Source organism: Podarcis pityusensis (genome assembly GCF_964106645.2).
Source record: "Podarcis pityusensis genome assembly, chromosome: 9".
NCBI classification, from domain to species: Eukaryota; Metazoa; Chordata; class Lepidosauria; order Squamata; family Lacertidae; genus Podarcis; species Podarcis pityusensis.
Window position 1 is genome coordinate 74,557,339 of NC_138034.1, and position 22,577 is coordinate 74,579,915.

A 22,577-nucleotide genomic window follows, 5' to 3' on the forward strand; every position below is an offset into this window, starting at 1 on the left:
ATGGGCAATTCATAGGCAGTGTTGCCATGGAGACCCTCTCCCAGTTAATATAATTGTTAGAGGGAGTTACTGTAACAATGCACTTACCTGCATTTCTTATCCCTCTGATCTACCTCTCTACAATCCCACTATAGAACTCTGCAGGCATCTTTTAAAGTGTTGTGTGGTTCACAATAACACAATACATTTGTTAGTCTTTAAGCTGCCAAAATACTATGTATTGTTTTTGCTGCAGAAAGACTAATAAGGCAACTCTGAAGATGTTCTTATAATGCTAATTCCTTCATCCTTGACCATGATTGTTTAAAGCAGTTAAGGAATCACGGGTTCACTGCTTGTGCTATTAGAAAAGAATTTTGTGTCTCTCTCTCTCTCTCTCTCTCTCTCTCTCTCTCTCTCTCTCTCTCTGTGTGTGTGTGTGTGTGAGAGAGAGAGAGAGAGAGAGAGAGAGAGTACATATGTGCTTGTTGAACTTAATTCATTCTGGGAGTCCGTTCGACTCCAGGAACCATTTGAAAACCAAGGTACGGCTTTCAAATGGCTGCAGGAGCGTCCTGCCCGCTTGCATTTAAGAGCTTAATTCATTTAAGTTCTTAATTCATTTAAGAGCTTGCAGGGCAGCAGTTGAAGAAGGAGCAAAAAGGGTTTTCTTGTGTGTGTGTGTGTGTTTCTTTGTGGCTGATTGGCTGCTCTCCCTGTGCAAAGGTCAGAGGGGGCAGGTTTTCTGTTGAGGCAGGTGATTAGCTGTGGGAGGAGCTTATCAGAGCTTGCAGGGCAGCTTGATCCATCTTTTAGATTTAGGGGAGCTAGTCTCAAACGTTTGTTGGGGGAGACCTAGGTTTTTTTGTGGGGGGAGTTATTTTTCCTGTCTTCACGCTTTTTATGATGGAGGACCGCTGTAGCCACCCCCAACGACACGTTCTCAAGATGGAGGGGGAGGGAACAGCTGCAGTCGCCTGCGGTTCCTGGGCAATGTTTGCCATCTTGCCAAAGGTTGCAGGCAGCTTTACCTGCAGCAATTGCATGTTGATTGCCCTCTTAAAAGACAAAGTCCAGCAACTGGAGGAACGTGTAGCTACGCTCCAAAGAATTAGAGAGCTGGAGCTCTTCTTGGAAGCAACAGAGCACACCGTCTCCACCAAGGAGGAGACCGGGGACTACCCTGAGAAGGACGCTAGTTCACCAACACAGGAGCCAGATATATGGAGAAACGTGACTCAAAGAAGTAGGAGGCCCAGGGTTCGCTCTGATTGTTTAGAAATACACAATCGCTTTGAGGTCCTCTCCCCTAGCATGGAAGACGAAGAGCAGACTCCATTTGAGGATCTCTCCCTCATTACAGTCGATCAGGTATATGAAGACGAGCAGCAAAGTCAGTCCTCAGGGAATGTGCAGGCGACATTGGAGCGGACAGCTCACGGAAGAACCCCAACCAAACCTAAGAGGAGGCGTGTAGTGGTGATAGGGGATTCCCTACTGAGGGGAACAGAAGCAGTGATCTGTGGGCCTGACAAGATGTCTCGGAAAGTGTGCTGTCTCCCCAGGGCTAAGATCCAAGATGTAACTGAACAAATACCCCCTCCTCTTGGTTCATGTGGGAACCAATGACACTGCAAGCAATAGCCTCCAGAAGATCAAAAGAGACTACGAGGCTCTGGGCAGGAAATTGAAGCAATTAAATGCACAAATTGTCATCTCATCAGTCCTCCCAGTTGAACGACGTGGCCCAGGTACCATCCCAAACATACCAAACAGTCCATTGTATATAGCCAGGCACTACGTTACAGCCGCATCTGTTCCAATTCTACAGACAGAGACTCTCACCTAAGAGATCTGCAGCAAACCTTTTCAGAACTAAAATACCCAGCAGATGAAGTTAGACAACAGATCAACAGAGCCAGACTTATACCCAGAGAGAACTTGCTGCAAGACAGACCCAAAAAAGAAAATAACAGAACACCTCTAGTCATCACATACAGCTCCCAAGTTAAAACAGTACAACGCATCATCAGAGATCTACAACCTCTCCTGGACAATGACAGTTCTCTTTCTCAAGCTCTGGGAGGAAGACCTTTCATTGCCTACAGACAGCCACCCAATCTTAAACAACTCCTAACCCACAATAATACTACAACCAGACTTAACACGGACACTGGCACCAGAGCCTGCAATAAACCCAGATGCCAACTTTGCTGCCACATACACCCGGACAACACCATTACTGGCCCCAACAACATCACACATACCATCTCGGGACTATTCAATTGCTCATCATCTAACATTGTGTATGGCATCAAATGCCAACAGTGTCCTTCAGCTCTCTATATTGGACAAACAGGCCAAACCTTACGGCAAAGAATAAATGGACATAAATCTGACATCAAGAATCACAAAACAGAGAAACCAGTAGGAGAACACTTTAATCTCCCAGGACATTCTATACAAGATCTCAAAGTAGCTGTTTTACTACAAAGGAATTTCAGAAATAGACTGGAAAGAGAAGCTGCTGAATTGCAACTCATTACCAAACTTAAAACCATGGAGAAACCTGGTTTGAACAAAGACATTGGATTCTTATCCCATTATACATGACTAAGCCATTTCTCACCTTCTCACCCCTTGCCTTTTCCTGTAAGACCCATTACAGTCGTTAAGAGTCGTCAGCAGGCTCATCCCAGCTATCTGCCTATCTCCCATTCCCACCACCCTTCTGAGTAATACCCCTCCCCACCTTCTCACTATATAGAAGGATCTGGCAACTTCTGTTTCAGTGTATCTGAAGAAGTGTGCTTGCACACGAAAGCTCATACCAAGAACTAACTTAGTTGGTCTTAAAGGTGCTACTGGAAGGATTTTTTTTATTTTGACTATGGCAGACCAACACGGCTACCTATCTGTAGTTGTACCTCAGTTTTTGAACAGCTTAGTTCACAAAGAACTTGGAACTTGGAAGTAGGTGTTCCAGTTTGCGAACTTTTTTTGTAATCCGAATGGGCTCTGTTCTGAGTGTTGCACTTCCGTTTTGAGTGTCACACTTCCATTGCACACTTGCTTACTTCCCAGCCCAGCCTTCCCTCACTCAGTGCTGGGGCCGCAGGCAACACCCAGAACCAGAGGAGGGGGTAGATGTTGCTGCAGCAGCAGCAGCAGCAGCGGCGGAGGGACCTAGCACTGGTGTGTGTGTGTGTGTGTGTGTGTGTGTGTGAGAGAGAGAGAGAGAGAGAGAGAGAGAGAGAGACATCCCTTGCCTGCTCACTTGCCGCCTGGCCCGGCCTTTCTTCACTCAGCGCTGGGGCTGGGGTGGGTGCTGGTGATACCCAGAATCTGAGGAGGGTGGTTGATGCTGCAGAGGTGGTAGTGGAGGACGGACCCAGTGCCAGGGGGGGGGGGGTTGGCATCCCTTGTCCACTCGTTTGCCGCCTGGCGCTGGGACCCTCTGCCACCTTTGTCGCCTTATCATACCACAAGCAGGTATGGTTTCCGTATTGATTTCCATATCCTTCCAAATCTAATGATCTTGTGTTCTTTAAGGATAGCAATTCCCTTAACCAAATCAGACTGAGAACCCACCTCTTTCTTTAACATCCATTAATAATTTAAATTTAATCCTCTTTCCCCCTGCCAGATAAATTTTGATAACTCTTTTTGCCATTGTTTGAAGCAGCTCATATTACATTTCACTAGGATTGTCTGAAACAGAAATGACATCTTAGGAAAGATATTCATTTTTACCACCAAAATCATTCCCATTAGAGGAAAAAGATATATGCATGAAATTGGCTAGAATATACTGGAAAGGTGAATACGATACAATACTTGACTATACTACACTCAAATGCTGAAATGTTTCTTTGATTGTCCTTGAATCTTCCTACCACACTTCCCACCCTCTCCTGCCACACTATTGTAGCATGCAACCTCCTGTGCCTCTGTCTTTACACGAAAGGAAAACAGTGCCTAGTCTGGAGAGAACTGAATAAACAATTTCTACCCTAAAAGCTTCAGGAAAGAGAAGGCTGTGATCCTTTAGATAAACCTTGATCTAATATCACAGGAGTCCTTTCCAGACCTTGCAAGGTATCAGTAATCAAAAGGACAAACTAGAAACCAGATCTATCTGTTCTAACATTGCTAGGTAGATACACACAGTTAATCTATTGAAACGTACACAGACTGAATTCTTCCACACTTTATTTCACTGCCCAACTAAGCCTTTGCAGGTGTAAAACAATGGCTCTTTTCCAGCCTCGGAATAGCAGGATTGACAAGGTGGTATAGAGTGCAGATTATCAATTATTTCATCCACTTTTTAATAGGTTTCCTTTTGCAGATGCACCGTTTTAGGCCTTGGCACAAAACATCATGCCAACACTCATAAATTTTGTCGCAGCCCCTTGTGATGATGACACAGTTGTTCGAATCTGGTTTTGCAGGACCTTTATTTCTTGGACGATTAGTATCCCAGTAGCTGAAAAGGAGAGGAGAAACTACTCAGTCTGAATACTTATTTTATTGTGTACCTCTTAGAATCAAATACTTGCCTATCCTCCACACACTTATTCATTATTTTTGCAGTAACCCAGAGGAGTATTCTCTTTTGGTCTAGCAGACTCCCCTTCCTCTCTGCCCTACCCTGTAGTCAGAGCTTACACACTTTCTGCACTACCACCAACACCAGATGAGTCTCATTTTATTCCCCGTATCAAGAAGTTTTAATGATTGCTTTTTTATGTTTTGATATATGCTGTGAGCTGCCGAGAGTGGTTGGGGGAAACTAGCAGATGGGTGGGCTATTATTATTATTATTATTATTATTATTATTATTAGTGTCTGATTGGAAGGCAAATCATGTGCTAGCCTGCAGAAACATGTACATCCAGCCAGCACTTATTGTGCTTTCCTCAGGAAAATAAGGGGGGAAATATTCTTGCAGGCAAACCCTATAAATTAATAAATGGTAGGATTTTGATTATTTGGAGTGTTGAAGGGAAGATTGCAGGCCAGTGGAAAAATACAGGCTAAACCTCCTTTCCAAGGCAGTGCCTCAACTGTGACAAAGTTGCACGGAGTGATGGCCTGGGACTCGGGCTCGGACCCGGAACCAGAGGAGTCTCAATCCGCACTGGATCCTTTGCCTCAGGCGGCATCTGAACCTAGTCTGGGGCCTGATTCTGAAGAGCCTCAGTCTGCACAGGTTCTTCTGCAACAAGCACCAGCTGGTCCGTGTCAGGGGCCTGAGCCTGCTCTGGCTCCAGATGCAGGGATGACCTCGTTGCCTTCAGCTGGGCCATCACTTACAGCTGCTCCACTACCAGTTGGGTCAGGAGAGGCTGAGGCAGTCCCTGGGTCCATTAACCCACCGACATCTCCGGAGATGCAGAGACTAAGGTCTGAGAGAAGGAGAGACCTGAGTACTCGCAGGAGGAGTGCTTGCCTTTGGGCGAGACAGGGAGGTGAGTCACCGGGGGATCAGGACCAGCTGTTACCCTGACAAAGAAAAAAGGATGTCGGACCCCACCCCAGGTTGTGGGAGCAACATTGCTGTTTGCTAGAACCTGCCTGAGACCCTGAGCCTGACCTTGCCTGGTTTCCTGCCTCGTGTCCTGCCTTGGCCTGTCAGACTGATTCGGGACTGGACCTGGACCGTGTTGCTCGGGTCACCCCTGGGCCCAGCACACACAGCTTACAGAGAGGGCAATCCTAATACGCTCCTTTTGCAAGAGGACGGTCCTAATCAGATCCACCAAGCAATTTGATAGTAGCATTTTCCAGTCTTTGTCTTTTGTCCATTCAGAGAACAAAGCAGGAGAAGACAGAGAGGGAACAGGGGTTGTGGTAGGTGTGTCTACCATTGGCAAGTGCCACAGCTCAGTAGCAGAGCATCTGATTTGAAAGCAGAAAGTCATTTTATGACTTATTAAATGTCTGCTCTATGTTTGTGCTAGGGAAGTTGGGAAGAAGCTTTGAAAGTGGGATACTTTGCAGTTCACTGGGAAGGGGACATTTTTCAGGGTTTATAGCTGACATTTCCGCAGTTTTCTTTGTTGCATCTTTTGCTGTCTTAAATCTCTGCTGGGGTTCTCTCATCAAAGAGTACTCACCCCACACTTGGGTCTTGGCTTCCAGGATTCCCAACACACAGAGTGTGGGCTGCCTTTGCACTCTGATTGAAGCAGGGGTGTCCAAACTTTTTTCTAAGAGGGCCAGATTTGATGAAGTGAACGTGTGTGAGGACCGACCAAAGTTGTTGTCTTTTTTTTGGATTGAAGTTGTTTAGCTTTTTTTAGGATTTTACTCCAGAATATAAACTGCTGCATGGGCCATATTAAGCTAACTGGCGGACTGGATTAGGCCCCTGGGCCTGACTTTGGACATGCCTGGTAAAGCATCAGAGAAGCTTGAAAAGCAATTGCTTTGGTGCACCCCAGGTCCCTTCCCTCTGGACTGCTGGAGGAAGTGGAAGGGTGGTGGCGGCAACGGCCAGAGAATAAATCCCACTGGTTGCACTGCAGGGTTGTTGTGTTGCAGCTCGGCAACAAAGGTGGTGTGAGAGGCTCATTTAATCACACCTTTCCTGCCCGTGCATTTTGTTCTTTTCTATTTTAATTTTGTATTTTGTAAAGCACTTTGAAGCTCTCTGGAAACGAATTGGTCTATAAATTAAACCATCATAAAGAACAATATAAACACAGAAACATCTTGGCTCTCTTCAAATACTTATTGGTTATGAAAGTTCCCAGATGAGGAGGAGTTTGGACTTACAGAGTATCGATGCGAAAGCCCTTTTGATAGCAGCGCCAATCTGAGCCTACCATGTTAATTCCAATAAAATAATCAGTCGGTCTGGGCTTCACTATGGATACAGCAAAGGCCTACATCACAGAAAAGAAGAAAGTCTGGATAAGGGGGAAACAAAGGAGCAAAAATGCCTAGGTCTTGGTCTCATTGAGGAGCAGGAAATTTCAGCTGGTAGAAATGCAATGGACAGATTGATCACCAGAACAAGACAGTTTGCGCATGTAACACCAATCAGGGCACAACTGCACTGGCTGGTGATTAGTAGTCCAAATCGAAGTGCTGGTGTTGACCTATAAAGCTTTACATGGCTCAGGAGCCAATACCTTAAGGATTGCCTCTCCCCTTAGGAACCCACCATACCCCGTGCTTGTCATCTGAGGCCCTCCGCAATGTCCCAGAGAGGTTAGAAGGATTGCAAAAAGAGAAGGGGCCTTTTCTGTGGTGGCTCCCAATTATGGAATGTTCATCCCAGAGAGGCTTCTCTGGCGCCATCATTACATGCCTTTAGGCATCGGGCAAAACCATTCCTCTTTCCCCAGGCTGTAAAGTAATCTATAGCCTGTAAAAGTGTGGGGGAGAGGACTGTTATTATGATTGTTTTATTATTAGGCTGTCTGTTAGTATGCTTTTTTATTACTTCATGGCAGAGTGGGGATTGAAATCCCGGTTTCCCAGGTCTCATGTCTGTCCCTTATCAGTCTCTACAACCACGGCAGACGCCGAAATCTACCCCCAAAGTCACACTCCTCAATTGTCTCTGAAGAATTTATTGCATGATCTGCTCACCTGCTCCTCATCACTTTCAACACATAACAATTTTGTATCGTATTTCATCCTTTCGCAGTATTGTATGCACTGTTTCCAAGTCCTTGGGGTGGCAATGAAGTCAAATATATATAGGGCTCCATGCCAAACAATCCATTCCTCACGTAACCTGTGGTGAATGTCACCTTTGAGCAATGCCCAGAATGTGAGAGGAATAAAATGAGAGACAGGACAAGTGAGGTTGTAGTAGAAGCCAGCTTGTAGGACTCTGCAGAGTTTAAAACACTGATATTAGGGGGAACATTGGGAGGAGCTTGGGTGGGGGAACCACCCCCACTGAAGAAAATCTAGCATTGTCCTCAAAGACCCAGTAGGACCCACTGGCTACGCACTTAAAGAATAAAGTTGCTCAACTTCAGAGTGCATTTGTTTTCCCAAATGTTGCATTTCCTGTTGAAGAACCCAGGGGGTGGTCCCTGCAGCATTGAAAGAAGCAGTGGTGTGACCACTCCTAAAGAAAGCAGCTCTGGACCCTTTGGATTGGAACAGCTATGGGCCGTTGCCAATGTTCCCTTTTGGGGGAAGGTAGAGGAGAGGGCCATGGTAGATGCCCCAATGGCTAGAAGTGGCTTTTACCAGCTGCAGCTGGTTCAACAGGTCTGGTCATTCCTGAAACATGATTCCTTGCCACAACAGTTCATACTTTGCTCAGTTCAAGACTGGATTACTGCAAAATGCTCTATATGAGGCTTCCCTCGTGCTTGACCTGCTGTTGGTGCTGAATGCTGCAGCATGATTGCTGACAGGAGTGAGGCCTTTGCTCAGGGATCTGCACATAGTTTATTTGGTCTGAGAAGTACCATTCATTTCCTTCCCTCTTTCTCTTTTTGCACCCATTAAAAATTCACTAGCCAGCTTTCTAACAGATTTGGGTCCACAGCCCAAAGTACCAGACACAGACTGAGAGGTGCAAGGGAGCTCCACCAGGTCTCCTGTGAAATTCGACCTTGCTGTAGCCAATTCCTTCTAGACAGTTTCAGAACTGTTTTTGAGTACAGAGTATATACCAAAAAACCTAGAACGACCCACCATTTGAACAGTAGGAAAGAAAATATAGGAAACAAAAGCTGTAGTACTGACATGATGGGAAAGAAAATACTTTTTCCTTACTTCACAGGCTCAGGATGAATTTCCTTAGCATGGAAAGGAGGACATGTGGGGACTGGTCTTTGATTCATGAGTCAGGTTCAGTATTTGGCCCTCAGGACAAATGCCTCAACAGACATGCTAATGCACCAGTCCTCAAAGGACTATGGAATTAACCAGACATCAATAATAATAATAATAATAATAATAATAAATATTTATTTATTTTTTATAAGATATTTATTAAGATTTTTTAAAATATTACAAAAAAATGAAAAAAATAATAACAAAAATACAAAATAAAAATAGTTAAAAACACACAGATTTTCCATTACTTATTTTCCTTTGACTTATTTCCCGGACCTCCTCATACCTCCCTTTTTCGTATTCCACTTCAATCTGTTGGTTCAGCAAATCCTTTAAAAGTAATAATATTAGATTTTTACCTATTTATAACCCTTTTTTCATATTCCCTTAAAGCATTACAGCTGGAAACCACTTAATTACTATCCAACATCATTCTAACATTCATTAATTTTACAATATTTCTGTAGATAATCTTTGAATTTCTTCCAATCTTCTTCCACCGACTCTTCTCCCTGGTCTCGGATTCTGCCAGTCATTTCTGCCAGTTCCATATAGTCCATCAGCTTCATCTGCCATTCTTCCACAGTGGGTAAATCTTGTGTCTTCCAATACTTTGCAATGAGTATTCTTGCTGCTGTTGTGGCATACATAAAAAAAGTTCTGTCCTTCTTTGACACCAATTGGCCGACTATGCTTAGGAGAAAGGCCTCTGGTTTCTTCAAGAAGGTATGTTTAAATACCTTTTTCAGTTCATTATATATCATTTCCCAGAAGGCCTTAATCCTTGGGCATGTCCACCAAAGGTGAAAGAATGTACCTTCAGTTTCTTTACATTTCCAGCATTTATTGTCGGGCAAATGATAGATTTTTGCAAGCTTGACTGGGGTCATGTACCACCTGTATATCATTTTCATAATATTCTCTCTTAGGACATTACATGCCGTAAACTTCATACCTGTGGTCCATAACTGTTCCCAGTCACCAAACATAATATTATGTCCAACATCTTGTGCCCATTTAATCATAGCAGATTTCACCGTTTCATCCTGAGTATTCCATTTCAACAGCAAGTTATACATTCTTGACAAATTCTTAGTTTTGGGTTCTAACAGTTCTGTTTCTAATTTTGATTTTTCCACCTGGAAGCCAATTTTCTTGTCCAAATTATATGCCTCCATTATCTGATAATAATGAAGCCAGTCTCGCACTTTATTTTTTAGTTTCTCAAAACTCTGCAATTTCAGTCTATCTCCCTCTTGTTCCAGAATTTCCCAATATTTCGGCCAATTGGCTTCCATATTGAGCCTTTTCAGAGCTTTCGCTTCCATCGGTGACAGCCACCTTGGGGTTTTGTTTTCCAATAAATCCTTGTATCTTATCCAAACATTAAACAGTGCTTTCCTGACAATATGGTTTTTATTTTTTTATTTTTTATAAAAAAATTTATTAAAGTTTTGAACAACAAAGAAAGAAAAAAAACATACACAATACATATAACAAAAACACACACACACAAAAAAGCAAAATTCAACAATAAAAGAATAAAAAACATAACAATTAAAAACAATATCTCTTTTCCATTTCCATTTTTTAGTTACTTATTTTCTGGACTTCCTCATACCTCCCCCTTTTGTATTCCAATCCAAATTATTTGTCCAGCAATTTCTTTTCCACTTTTTTAATCCCAATCTTTAGCTTTAATAAAATATTGAATTATATAACTTCAACTTCTTTAAACCTGATCTTTAGTCTTAATATCATATAACGTGGAGATTTTTCCTCTTAATGTCAAATTTCCATTTCTTTAAACATCTTTAATCCTAATTTTTAATCTTAGTCTATCATTGACTTTAATCTGTACAGCTGGAAACCGCTTATTTTCAGTCCAACATCACTCTAACATTCTTTAATTTTACAATGTTTCTGAAGATAGTCTTTAAATTTCTTCCAGTCTTCCTCCATCGACTCTTCTCCCTGGTCACGGATTCTACCAGTCATTTCCGCCAATTCCATATAGTCCATAAGTTTCATCTGCCATTCCTCCAGCGTGGGAAGTTCTTGTGTCTTCCACTGACAATATGGTTTTTAAATGCTTTATGCGCTTTGACCTTGTCATACCACAGATATCCATGCCATCCAAATACATTGTTAAAACCTTCTAAATCCAAAATGTCTGTATTTTCAAGAAGTAGCCATTCTTTCAACCAGCAAAAAGCTGCTGATTCATAGTAAAGTTTAAAGTCTGGCAGGGCAAATCTACCCCTTTCCTTTGCATCAGTTAATATCTTAAATTTTATTCTGGGCTTCTTGCCCTGCCAGACAAATCTAGAAATATCTCTCTGCCACTTCTTGAAACAGTCCATCTTGTCCACAATTTGCAATGTTTGAAACAAAAACAGCATTCTAGGCAATACATTCATTTTTATCACGGCAATACGACCCAACAGTGAAAGCTTCAAATTTGACCAGATTTCTAAATCTTTTTTCACTTCCGTCCAACATTTTTCATAATTATCTTTAAATAAGTTCCCATTTTTGGCTGTCATATTAATCCCCAGGTATTTCACTTTCTTAACCACAGTCAGGCCTGTCTCATTCTGAAACCTCTCTCTTTCAATCAGTGTTAAATTTTTCTCTAAAACCTTAGTTTTTAACTTGTTCAGTTTAAATCCTGCCAGTTGACCAAATTCTTTAATTAGTTCTAAAACCCTTTTAGTACTAGATTCTGGCTCCTGTAACGTCAATACTAAGTCATCTGCAAATGCTCTCAGTTTGTACTGTTTGGCTCCGACCTGTATACCTTTAACCAACCGGTCCCTTCTAATCATATTCAGCAGAACCTCCAGGACCCATATAAAAAGCAGTGGGGAGATTGGGCACCCCTGTCGTGTCCCTTTTTCTATCTTAAATTCTTCCGTCACCACATTATTTACAATTAATTTAGCCTTTTGTTCAGAGTATATTGCACCTATACCATTTTCAAATCCTTGGCCTACCCCCATCCCCTGGAGGTTCTTCTTCATGAAGCTCCAAGAGATGTTGTCAAAGGCTTTCTCCGCGTCCACAAATATCAGAACTGCTTTAGTATTTATATTCACTTCTAGTTTTTCCAAAATATCAATTATATTTCTCAAAGTATCAGACAAGTGTCTTCCTGGGAGAAAGCCCGCTTGGTCTTTATGGATCTCTTCCATCAATACTTTTTTCAATCTCTTGGCCAAAATGTCTGCAAAAAATTTGTAATCCACATTAAGTAACGATATAGGGCGGTAGTTCTTAAGCTGAATCTTTTCAGTCTCTGTTTTCGGTATAAGTGTAATGTACGCCTCTTTCCACGACTCTGGTGCCCTTTTCCCTTCCAATATTTCATTACAGACTTCCTTCAAAGGTTGTAATAGCCACTCTTTCAAATATCTATAATATCTAGAAGTCAGCCCATCCGGTCCTGGAGATTTGCCCAATTGCATATTTTGAATGGCACCTTCTACTTCCTGTTCAGATATTTTATAGTTCAACATTAATTTGCTTTCTTGGGAGATTTTTTGTAGTCCATTTGTCTTCAAAAATTTGTCTATGTCCATTTCTTTCTGTGGCCCTTGTGTGTATAATTGTTTAAAATACCTCTGGAAACAGTTTCTAATCTCAATTGGGTTATGTATATTCTTTCCTTCCTCTTCTAAGTTTGTGATAGAATTTAATTTTTGTCTTTTTTTCATTTGCCAGGCCAGCAATTTCCCACATTTATTAGCTGATTCAAATGTTTTTTGTCTCATTTGTTTAATTTTCCATTCTATTTCCTGATTCATCATTTCCATATATTATACTTGATATAATTTTATTTCTCTCAAAATCTCCTGCGACTTTGGTTTTGCTCTCAGTTTCTTCTCACTTTCTTTTATTTTCTCCAAAATTTTATCTTCTCATTTTGACTTCTCTTCTTTATTGCATTCTGTTGTATCAGAAACCCTCTCATAACAGCTTTACTTGCGTCCCAGATTACTCTTTTTTCTACATTGGTGTTCATATTTATTTCAAAATAATCTCTCAAAGTTTTTTGGGCCTTTTTATAGACTTCTTCATCTCTAAATAAGGTGTCATTCATCCTCCATCTGAAGGAGCCAGTTGATATTTGTTTCATCTCCATCCTTACAGCGTTATGGTCGGAGCAGGTTTTTGGGCAGATTTCCACTTTCTTTATCTTTGGTGCCATTCCTCTAGTTACGCATATTTGGTCAATTCTAGTCCATGTCATCTTGGCTTCAGAAAAGAAAGTTCCCTCTCTTCCCAGGGGGTTCTTTACTCTCCAAATGTCCACTAAGTCCATATTGTCTGTCATCTCAAAAAATGTTTTTGGTAGTCTACCATCCTTGGTAACTACCTGTCTTTGTGCCTTGTCCATGTTTGTAGATACTACTCCATTCATATCCCCCATCAGAATCAGATTGTAATCCAAATAGTCCAATAAAGTCTCATGCAACTTTTTAAAGAATTCAGATTTCCCCTCATTCGGTGCATAAATTCCTACGATCAAAAATTTCTCTCCTTGAACTTGAATTTCAATTGCCAAAAATCTGCCTTGTTCATCTTTAAAAATTAATTTCGGTGATAGTCTCTCCTTTGCATATATCACAACTCCTCTTTTTTTAACTTTGTCATATGAGATAAACTCCTGTCCCAATCTTTTATTAATCAGTAGTTTCCTGTGTAGCCTTGTTACATGTTTTTCTTGTAAGCAAATCAAGTCCAATTGTTCCTTTTTTAGTAAATGAAAAACACTTTTTCTCTTTCGCGGAGAGTTCAAACCATTACAATTCCAACTTAACAGTTGCAGAGCCATGATGGGGTTACTTCGCTTTACCTCCAACTGTGCCAAGTGTCTGTTCTTGTTCTGTCGATGGTGTCTCTTTCTCTGGGCCGTGCAATCCAAAAGATAAGTTTGCTATGTCCAGTATTCCTTTTTCCAGTGCTTTTGGCTCTTCTCCGGATTCCGCTTCTTTCTGTAGGTCTTCTTCGTGATCTTTCAGAAACCTATCTTTATCGTTAACTGATCTTATTTTTATCTTTCTTCCTTTGTATTTAAAGGATAGGCCTTGAGGAAATTCCCACCTAAAGAGAATTCTGTTTCTTCTCAACAGGGCTACTAGGTCTCCATAGTTAAACCTTAAGTCCAAAAGATGTTTTGGAATGTCCTTAAATATCTCCACACTTGAGTCGTAAATTTCCAAGGTCTTTTGATAGTGCAGATTCAAAATTTTGTCTCTCTCCTCTTTTGTTCGAAGAGTAATCAAGCAGTCCCTAGCCTTGTTCCTCCTTTGTCCTCTTCCAAGTCTAAATGCATTCACTATCTTAAATTCTTCCTTCCCCAAGTCCTGTTGCCAAAAATCTGTAAATTCCTGTGTAAGGAATTCAGCCAAATTGTCTTTCTCACGTTCTGGTACAGCCCTGATTCTTAGATTTCTTTATTTCTCTTTCAATTCAATCATAGAGAATGTCAATCCGTGGTCCTCCAATTGCTTATATACCGGTGGTATCTTCTCTTGAGTAGCAGTTGCTATATCTTTTGCTTCTTCGGCTATCTTTCGGGTCGAAGCAGATTCCTGTAATAATTTTTCAATAGACTCTGTATTGGTATTCACCTTCTGTCCCAAATTATTAATGCTTGTAGTATTCAGGTCAATTTTAACTGATGCTTCAGCTACTTGTTTATTTGTCTCGGCTACCTGCTTAGCTAAATTTTCCAAAGATTCATTAATTTTTCCAAGTGCATGTGCCAAAACGTCTTCGGACGACATAACTTTTGGTTTGACCTGTGGAGGAGCAGCCCCTGATGTTCCAGATGCTCCAGATATTGAAGCCCTTCGCTGCTGCGCAGTATCTGTCCGATAGGGTCTGCCAGACCTGGTTGTTTTTTCCTGTGCCAGCTCTAACTTTCCTCTCCCATCTGCCATAACACTCTCATGAAAATTCAAGGTCGATCCCACAGTTGAAAGGTTGTTTTGGTATGGAATTTTCCTCTGACCCAGTTGTTATTGTAGCAATGTCAAACCTCCTCTAGGGGGACACAGTAACCGCCAAAGCTTGCAACTTTTAAAAATGAAAATAGTCCTTATAAGTCCCCCAATTCATCTAAAAACAACAGTTTCAGTTGCACTTAAACAGTTACTTTAGAACCAGGAGAGGTTCAGAAACACTGTATCTCTTTTGCAGAGTTAGCTGTCAAAAGTCTACTGCTTACCGATAGGCTTTCCACTGAACGACGTTCTTTATCTAGGGGCAGTCCGTTCCCAGGTTTTAGGCAGCGGATTTTAGCTTCCTTTTCCCCTTTTTTTTGCAGATAAATACAGTTCAAACCTTCCCCCCTCCTCTCCTGCAATCCGGAGGGGAGACCGCTTTCCAGATGTTAAGATTTAAGTCTTTTTCCAAACGTCTTTCCGAGTTTCCGCTTCTTTACAGTCTCTTTGCTTTGATCTATTTACAAGAAAGGAAGGCAGACTTCCTGTTTATACCTTCCCGCTTCGGTGTCGAATTAACTTGTTATTTCTCCTTTTAAATCCAATTTAATCCTACTCACGGGTAGTTGCTTTCAAAGTCCAATTGTCCCAGGAAAAAGTCAGCGCTCTCCGATAATGGCTGTGCGGCTTCACTCTGCGGAAGAAGCAGTTGACTCTCAGCACTGCGCCGCTCACCCCGTCCCGCTCCGGAGCCCTTAAAAGGGTCCCTTCGCAACTTGGGGGGGCACAAAAGGTGCCCGCCGAGTCCCCACGTTCACAGGCTTCCCCCGCCTGTGATTTTTAAAGGGCCCCCGCTTTGCCGCAGCGGTAAGACCCGATCCCGCGGAGCTAGTCCCTCTGAGACTCAGAGGGAATCCGTCATTAACGATGGCGCTGACCCGGAAGTCCTATAATAATAATAATAATAATAATAATAAAATAAATAAATAAAATAAAAATATTTATACCCCGCCCATCTGGCTAGGTTTCCACTGTAATGGAGATGTTGCCCTCATAGGCTCAACAACATGGCCTTTTGACTGTCCATACTATTTAAAATCCTGTACCTGATAGAGAACTTGTACATAGTACACAGAGAACTTGTGACCTTACCTATGTTGCTGGTTCGCAGCTTGAGATGGTCACCGTGCAGTTTCACAGGGAAGAGCCCTAGTGGGCCAGAGCTAGTATGCTCATCCCTACAGCCCTCTGCGCATGTGCTCACTTAAAACACCTGAAGAAAGCTACCCATTCTCTGTTTCCAGCTGTGCTAATCTGACTGATATGTCAGAATGGGATTGGCACCAGAATGTGCCATTCTAGCCTGTAATGGAAAAGAGAAGTCCATCCCAATGGTTCTGAAATCGCCTATTGCCTCAAAGGTTCTTGCACCTTGATCTTGACCAATAAAAGTGGTTTCTGAGTAACTTACTAATAGCCTGCTGTAGTTCACTGATTTTCTTTTTCTCTTCAGATATTGCCGCAGATATATTCTCAGCTTTCTTGAATTTTGTGATATCTAAGAGAGTGGCAACAATTGAAGTCGGGAGGAATCTCAAACAGCCATGTACAGATACTGAACAGCCATGTTTCTCAAGATCTAATATTTACTTTTCATATATAGGAACCTAGGAAGTTGCCTTATACAGAATCAGACCATTCATTAATCTAGATGAGAATTGTCTATGCTGACTAGCAATGGCTCTCCAGGGCTTCTGAAAGAGGTCATTCCCACCTCTGCCTGGAGATGCTGAAATTTGAAACTGGGACCTTTTTTAACACAACAACAACAATGGCATTTGCACATCCACTGCGCTGGACTCCTTTCCTAGAGCTTCTGGATAGCTCAGTCAGTAGAGCATGAGACTCTTAATCTCAGGGTTGTGGATTTGAACCCCCCATTGGGTGAAAGATTCTTGCACTGCATGGGGTTGAGCTAGAAGACCCTTGTAATCCCTTCCAACTCTGCAACTCCAAAACGTAGGTTAATCAGCCTCATATAACCCACATGTTTAACTCTAAATAATGCATTAAGGTGTTCAAGCCATAGAGTATGCTGTCTTGCCAGACTCAGCTACATTGGGAAGAAATAGGTAATCAAGCCTATTGTTTTTCCCCAGGCTGCTTGAGAAGCTCAGTATGTGGTGAGGTTTGATCTGGTTGCTCAAGCTCAAGCTCTTGGGTTCCTGTACCAATACTCTAGGAAATTCCTCCACATTGTTGCTAAGCTACGTTTTCCTGGTTTGATCTGGGTGCTCAAGCTCAGCCACATGCTCCTCATGAGCCACTCTTGAGTTCCTGTACCAATACTCTAGGAAATTCCTCCACATTGTTGCTAAGCTACGTTTTCCTGGTTTGATCTGGGTGCTCAAGCTCAGCCACATGCTCCTCATGAGCCACTCTTGAGTTCTTGTTCCAATACTCTAGGAAATTCCTCCACATTGTTGCTAAGCCAAGTTTCCCTGCCGGGCACCTTTTCTGAAGCACATGGCTCTGACCTTTGAAGAGTTTGTAAGCAAAGCATTCTTTAACTTACCAAGTGTGTGTTCTTGTTTACTGGGGGAAGAGGGAAACTTTGGAACTCACTTGGAAGAGCCTATTTTAAAGGTCTAGCAGCCTATACTTTCATGCTGACATTTGCTGAATATTTTGTGACTGTGAATCTCTGCTGGGTTCTCTCACCAATGGGTACTTGCCCCAAACTTGGAGATTGGAATTCAGGAATTTTCTTTCTTATATCAATATATTTTTCCACCAACACGGCACACACACACACACACACACACACACACACACACACCCCATGCTTCTGGAGAAGTTGAGAATAGAATGAGCTTGAGGCAACCCACCCATTCCTCTTCGACTTCCCTGAACTGAGTAATGAGAAGAAATGGTGGGCTGTGGAAGGAGCTTCTGTGCAGACAAAAAGTAACATATGACTTACCATCTGCCTCAAAAAGATCCGGAAAGGTGTCTTCTACCATTTGCAGAATCTTTGTCGTTCCTTCTTCAAATATGGCTCTCCTTTGCACTTCCTTAACATCTAAAGGTGATGATGGGGAAAGTTGTTCATTGCATGTGGGAGAATAGCTTTGCTTCCCCCAGCACCCCTTTGGAAGGGATTAAGTTGCATTTGGAATGAGACTTCTGTCGTATAAGTTCCAATATGTAATGTACTTCCCAAAATTCGTAAAGGAAGAATTTCTCCTCTAGGAAGGTTCATTTTCAAGCCTCAAGATCTAATTTAGAGTCCTTAGCCCAATATCTTCATAGATAGATAGATAGATATAGGAATGAGTGTGTGGGGGTGTGTGTATTCTGAATTGCAGAGGTGCCGGGCCCTTACAGGAGATGAACATGATGGCTCCCTCATCTTGACAAGGAGATCGAGACCTAGAATCCCCTCCTCCCTCCACCTGACACTTGACAGAGGTGTTCTCCAGGACGTCTGTGGGTACTCCAGCCTCTCGATACCCTTGGGAGTTGAAGAAAGCATTTCAGCCTTGCGAAGCTCTCCTTCCCCCAGAGGTGAAGCAACCTGCTCCGGTACCTGGAGCGGCATTCGTCCCAGGGGGTGTGGAGTGCCACCCACGGGGGACGTGGTGTGTGTCCCAGAGGTCATGGCACCCGTCCCGGGGGCATGGAATGCCACCCGTAGGGGTGGCGTGCTTCCTGGGGGGATGCATACCGCTGGGGTCGGGGGGGTGCATACGCGCCCCGGGGGACACTGCTGATTGGGGGTTGGCATTTTGCCCCCCCTTTTGGAATGACACCCAGTACAGCCGCCCCCCCTCCGCCATGGAATGCCCCAGTCTCCCCCTTGACTGAGTCTCTTTCAGTAGCAGGAGAGTTGCTGCCATCTTGCAGAGTGGAAAAAGAAAACCAATTATGTGTGGGATTTCAACCATCTCCCCAAGCTGTATCATACTGTACTTGCAGAGCCACTTCCAGCCCCGACTTTACCTGCCCCACAGGTAAAGTCATATGAGATCAGCTATAGGGCAGGTGGGCTTGGCTGGCCAGGGTCGGGTCTACCCCACTCTCACAGTCCAGATTTGTCAAGAAAGGAACAGCTGAATGCACATATTTACGCTGGGCCATGAACATTAGGAAGGTTTTCTACAGGCTCCCCAAAGCAACAGTCTGGCCCCCAACCTGCTTCATCCGTGAGGTAGTGTAGCTGCTTTGGGTACTTCTCAGATTTGAGGACCCTAGGCCGCAACAGATGGTAGAGGTTGCAGTGTGCTCATCCAAGGAAGGGGTTAATTGGCTGAGTACAAAGGAGCAAGGCACATTCCAGAAGAGCTCCCAGAAGAACCAGTTGGGAAACGGGTGGTGCTGTGGTCTAAGCCACTGAGCCTAGGGCCTGCTGATTGGAAGGTCGCCGGTTCGAATCCGGTGAGGGGGTGAGCTGCCATTGCTCAGTCCAAGCTCCTGCCAACCTAGCAGTTTGGAAGCATGCAGTGCAAGTTGATAAATAGGTACCACTGCAGCGCGAAGATAAACGGCGTTCTCGTGCTCTGCTCTGTTTTCGCCAGAAGTGGCTTAATCATGCTGGGCACATGACCCAGAAAAACTGTCTGTGGACAACTGTCGGCTGCCTCGGTCAGTAAAGTGGGATGAGCGCCGCAACCCCAGAGTTCTATGTGACTGGACTTAACCGTCTGGAGTCCTTTGCCTTTTTTTAACAAACCAGTTAAAAGTCTCTGAGCATTTCTTCAGGGACAACCCTACAGTGCCACTGGTTTCAATGGGAGAGAGTACATTAAATGTTTATCTCACCAACTGAAATCAGGAGGTGAAAGGGCTTAGTGGAGACCAGAACCTATCCTTTCCTTTTAAAGGTCTCCACTGAAATGAAGCAAGCAAGAGTGAATTGTAATTCTGCCCATTACCCTTTTATATTTTCCTAGAAGACTGGAACTTACACAGATAGGTCAGCATTATTGCCCCTATAACGGAGCCCATCACAAGCACTGCGCCAACATACAGGGAATATGAAGATTCGAAGAACTTTTTCACTTTTTCCTGCAAAGGTGTTAGTTCTCCTTGATGGACAGGAGGAGAGAAAATACTGCTTTAGCCATCAACAGACAACATCCCAGTGCCACCCCAGTCAAGAAATTCCTTATGATCTCTGGCAACCCATCTAGATCAACATATGGCAGTCAGCTTCCTAAACCCATGGTGGGGGGTTGCTCCACTGTGAAATGCCAGGGGGCCAGACCCTTGGAAGGTAAAGTGGATGAAGGAATCTGGCATGGAAGTATTGCTTCTTGAAGATACGTTTCTGCCCGTGTTCCCTGTCTGGAGGCCTCAGGAGCATACAGAGACATCACCTGGGACTAGAAGGATCTTGGTCTGACCCAGCAAGCTCTTGCTATGTTCTCATAGAATAATAGACGAAGGCGGAAGGGACTACGAGGGTCATCTAGTCCAACCCCCTGCAATGCATGAATCTTTCCCCAATGTGGGTCTCAAACCCATGACCCTGAGATTAAGTGTCCCACTCTGCCCACTAAGCATAATGTTCTTATAGTGAAAGGTAGAGCTGAGGAGAGACTTCACGTCAAGAAGTTGATCCTCAACTAGCAGAGTGGATTGGACACCCTCAATGTGTCTGTTACCCTGGCCTGGAACAAGAACACAGCATACTCATGGGAAGATTGGGGTTGTGGAGTTCCATCTGGCTGCCCTCCATCAAGTAAGTGGAAGGGGCTGCAGCAGTGGATGGGTTGTAGTGAGGGTGAGGGCACATCAAGGAGAGCTTTCAGTTCCAGCTGGGGCTGTTTACTGCCAGCAGCAGATGGTGGACACAAACTCAAGTTCATTGCTCCTCAGTTGGACGTGGTGGATGCCCTGGACCTATAGAATATGCTTGTCCTCACTCTGGTCCTCCCCATCACAACTTTCCTTTACTGTTCCTTCCTCCTCCATGTGCTAATGAACATACAGACCTGGTGCTTTTGCAGCCTTGTCTCCTGCGGGTGGTTCAGCTTTCTCTGGCTTATCTATATAAAGACAGGATGAGTATAGTAATGTTATATGATGAGATGAGATGATCAACATAAAAATAAACATCGAGCAACAGCCCGAAATATCTCAGCTCTGTCAATTGTCTACAGTACAATGTATTGGAGGGAACATATCAAGTCTGCAGATCTCTGTGTTCCTGTGAAGAGAAAATAGTAACCGAAGGGATTTACCTGGTGGCTTTTTAGGAGCCATTGAACTGGTTTCTTATTTTATTCGCAACCTGTGGGAGTATAAAGTAGACAGTGAAGTCAATGCGTTACTTAAAAGCAGAGTCACAATGGGCAATTCATAGGCAGTGTTGCCATGGAAACCCTCTCCCAGTTAATATAATTGTTAGAGGGAGTTACTGTAACAATGCACTTACCTGCATTTCTTATCCCTCTGATCTACCTCTCTACAATCCCACTATAGAACTCTGCAGGCATCTTTTAAAGTGTTGTGTGGTTCACAATAACACAATACATTTGTTAGTCTTTAAGCTGCCAAAATACTATGTATTGTTTTTGCTGCAGAAAGACTAATAAGGCAACTCTGAAGATGTTCTTATAATGCTAATTCCTTCATCCTTGACCATGATTGTTTAAAGCAGTTAAGGAATCACGGGTTCACTGCTTGTGCTATTAGAAAAGAATTTTGTGTGTGTGTCTCTCTCTCTCTCTCTGTCTGTGTGTGTGTGTGTGTGAGAGAGAGAGAGAGAGAGAGAGAGAGAGTGTACATATGTACTTTGCTTGTTGAACTTAATTCATTCTGGGAGTCTGTTCGACTCCAGGAACCATTTGAAAACCAAGGTACGGCTTTCAATTGGCTGCAGGAGCGTCCTACCTGCCATTGGAAGCCACGGAAGCCGTGTCGGAAGTTTGGCATCCAAAAAATGTTTGCAAACTGGAACACTTACTTCCGGGTTTGTGGTGTTTGGGAGCCAAGCTGTTTGATAACCAAGATAGCGCTGTAATGTACTTTGTAAAGGCTTGAGGAAATGATTTAGGAGCAGACATAGTATGAATAGCTTTGTTTGAGTAACCTTCCCTCTATCTTAGTTATGTTCAAATGCTATGGCAGGTTCTTCAGTTTGGCCCATAGTTGTTGACTTTTTTCAGCAAAAATGCAAAAAGAAAAAGAAAAAGAAAAATGGCACTTCCAACATAGGCTGCCATACACCCAGATTTTCCTGGACATTTGTCCGATTTTACGCCCGGTCACTGCTGTCAGCTGCAGTATTCCGTATATGTCCGGGTAACCCTATGGCAATCCTAAGCTAACTTCACAGCATGAACTTTGGCTCAACTCTAGATAGCATGAGATAGCTGCATAAGTTTGCATGAGACTTCCTGAAATGGTTTACTTCCAAACTACAAAGGTCAGGTTCATGTGCTTTTCCACAAGCATGGGCATTAAAACATGGGGTTAGTCACAAAGTAGTAAAAGTTCCTGAATTATTGATACCGGAATTCAAGAGTGGCTTGTGAGGACCATGTGGCATGAGCTGGAGCAACCACCTCCAACCTCTTTACACACTGAGCTTCTCAGTAGGCTTGGGGGGGGGGGGAACTGTAGGCTTGATTACCCATTTCATCCCAAGGTAAAGTAAGTGGAAATAAGTAAGCCTGGCCGGACAAATTAGCTATGGTATTAACCCATTTATGCATTAGAGTTAAGAATGTTGGTTAGGAGCTACCAGCATGAGTTTGACCAAACAGCGGGAGGCAGTGGAAGACAGGAGTGCCTGGCGTGCTCTGGTCCATGCGGTCACGAAGA

General features: G+C 43.2%; 1 protein-coding gene across 1 annotated transcript; it reads right to left on the minus strand.

Annotated features, from left to right (window-relative positions):
• Positions 1 to 4,174: 4,174 nt before the first annotated feature.
• On the minus strand, positions 4,175 to 21,099 carry LOC308485369 (uncharacterized protein). Its single transcript, XM_081021211.1, has 8 exons — positions 20,993 to 21,099; positions 20,744 to 20,797; positions 19,715 to 19,834; positions 17,731 to 17,829; positions 16,219 to 16,305; positions 7,585 to 7,748; positions 6,763 to 6,872; positions 4,175 to 4,468 (listed from the first exon to the last, which is right to left on the minus strand). Exons 1-8 carry the CDS (start codon positions 21,012 to 21,014, stop codon positions 4,294 to 4,296), a joined length of 831 nt encoding a protein of 276 aa, XP_080877337.1. The 5' UTR covers positions 21,015 to 21,099; the 3' UTR covers positions 4,175 to 4,293.
• Between the last annotated feature and the right edge of the window lie 1,478 nt (positions 21,100 to 22,577).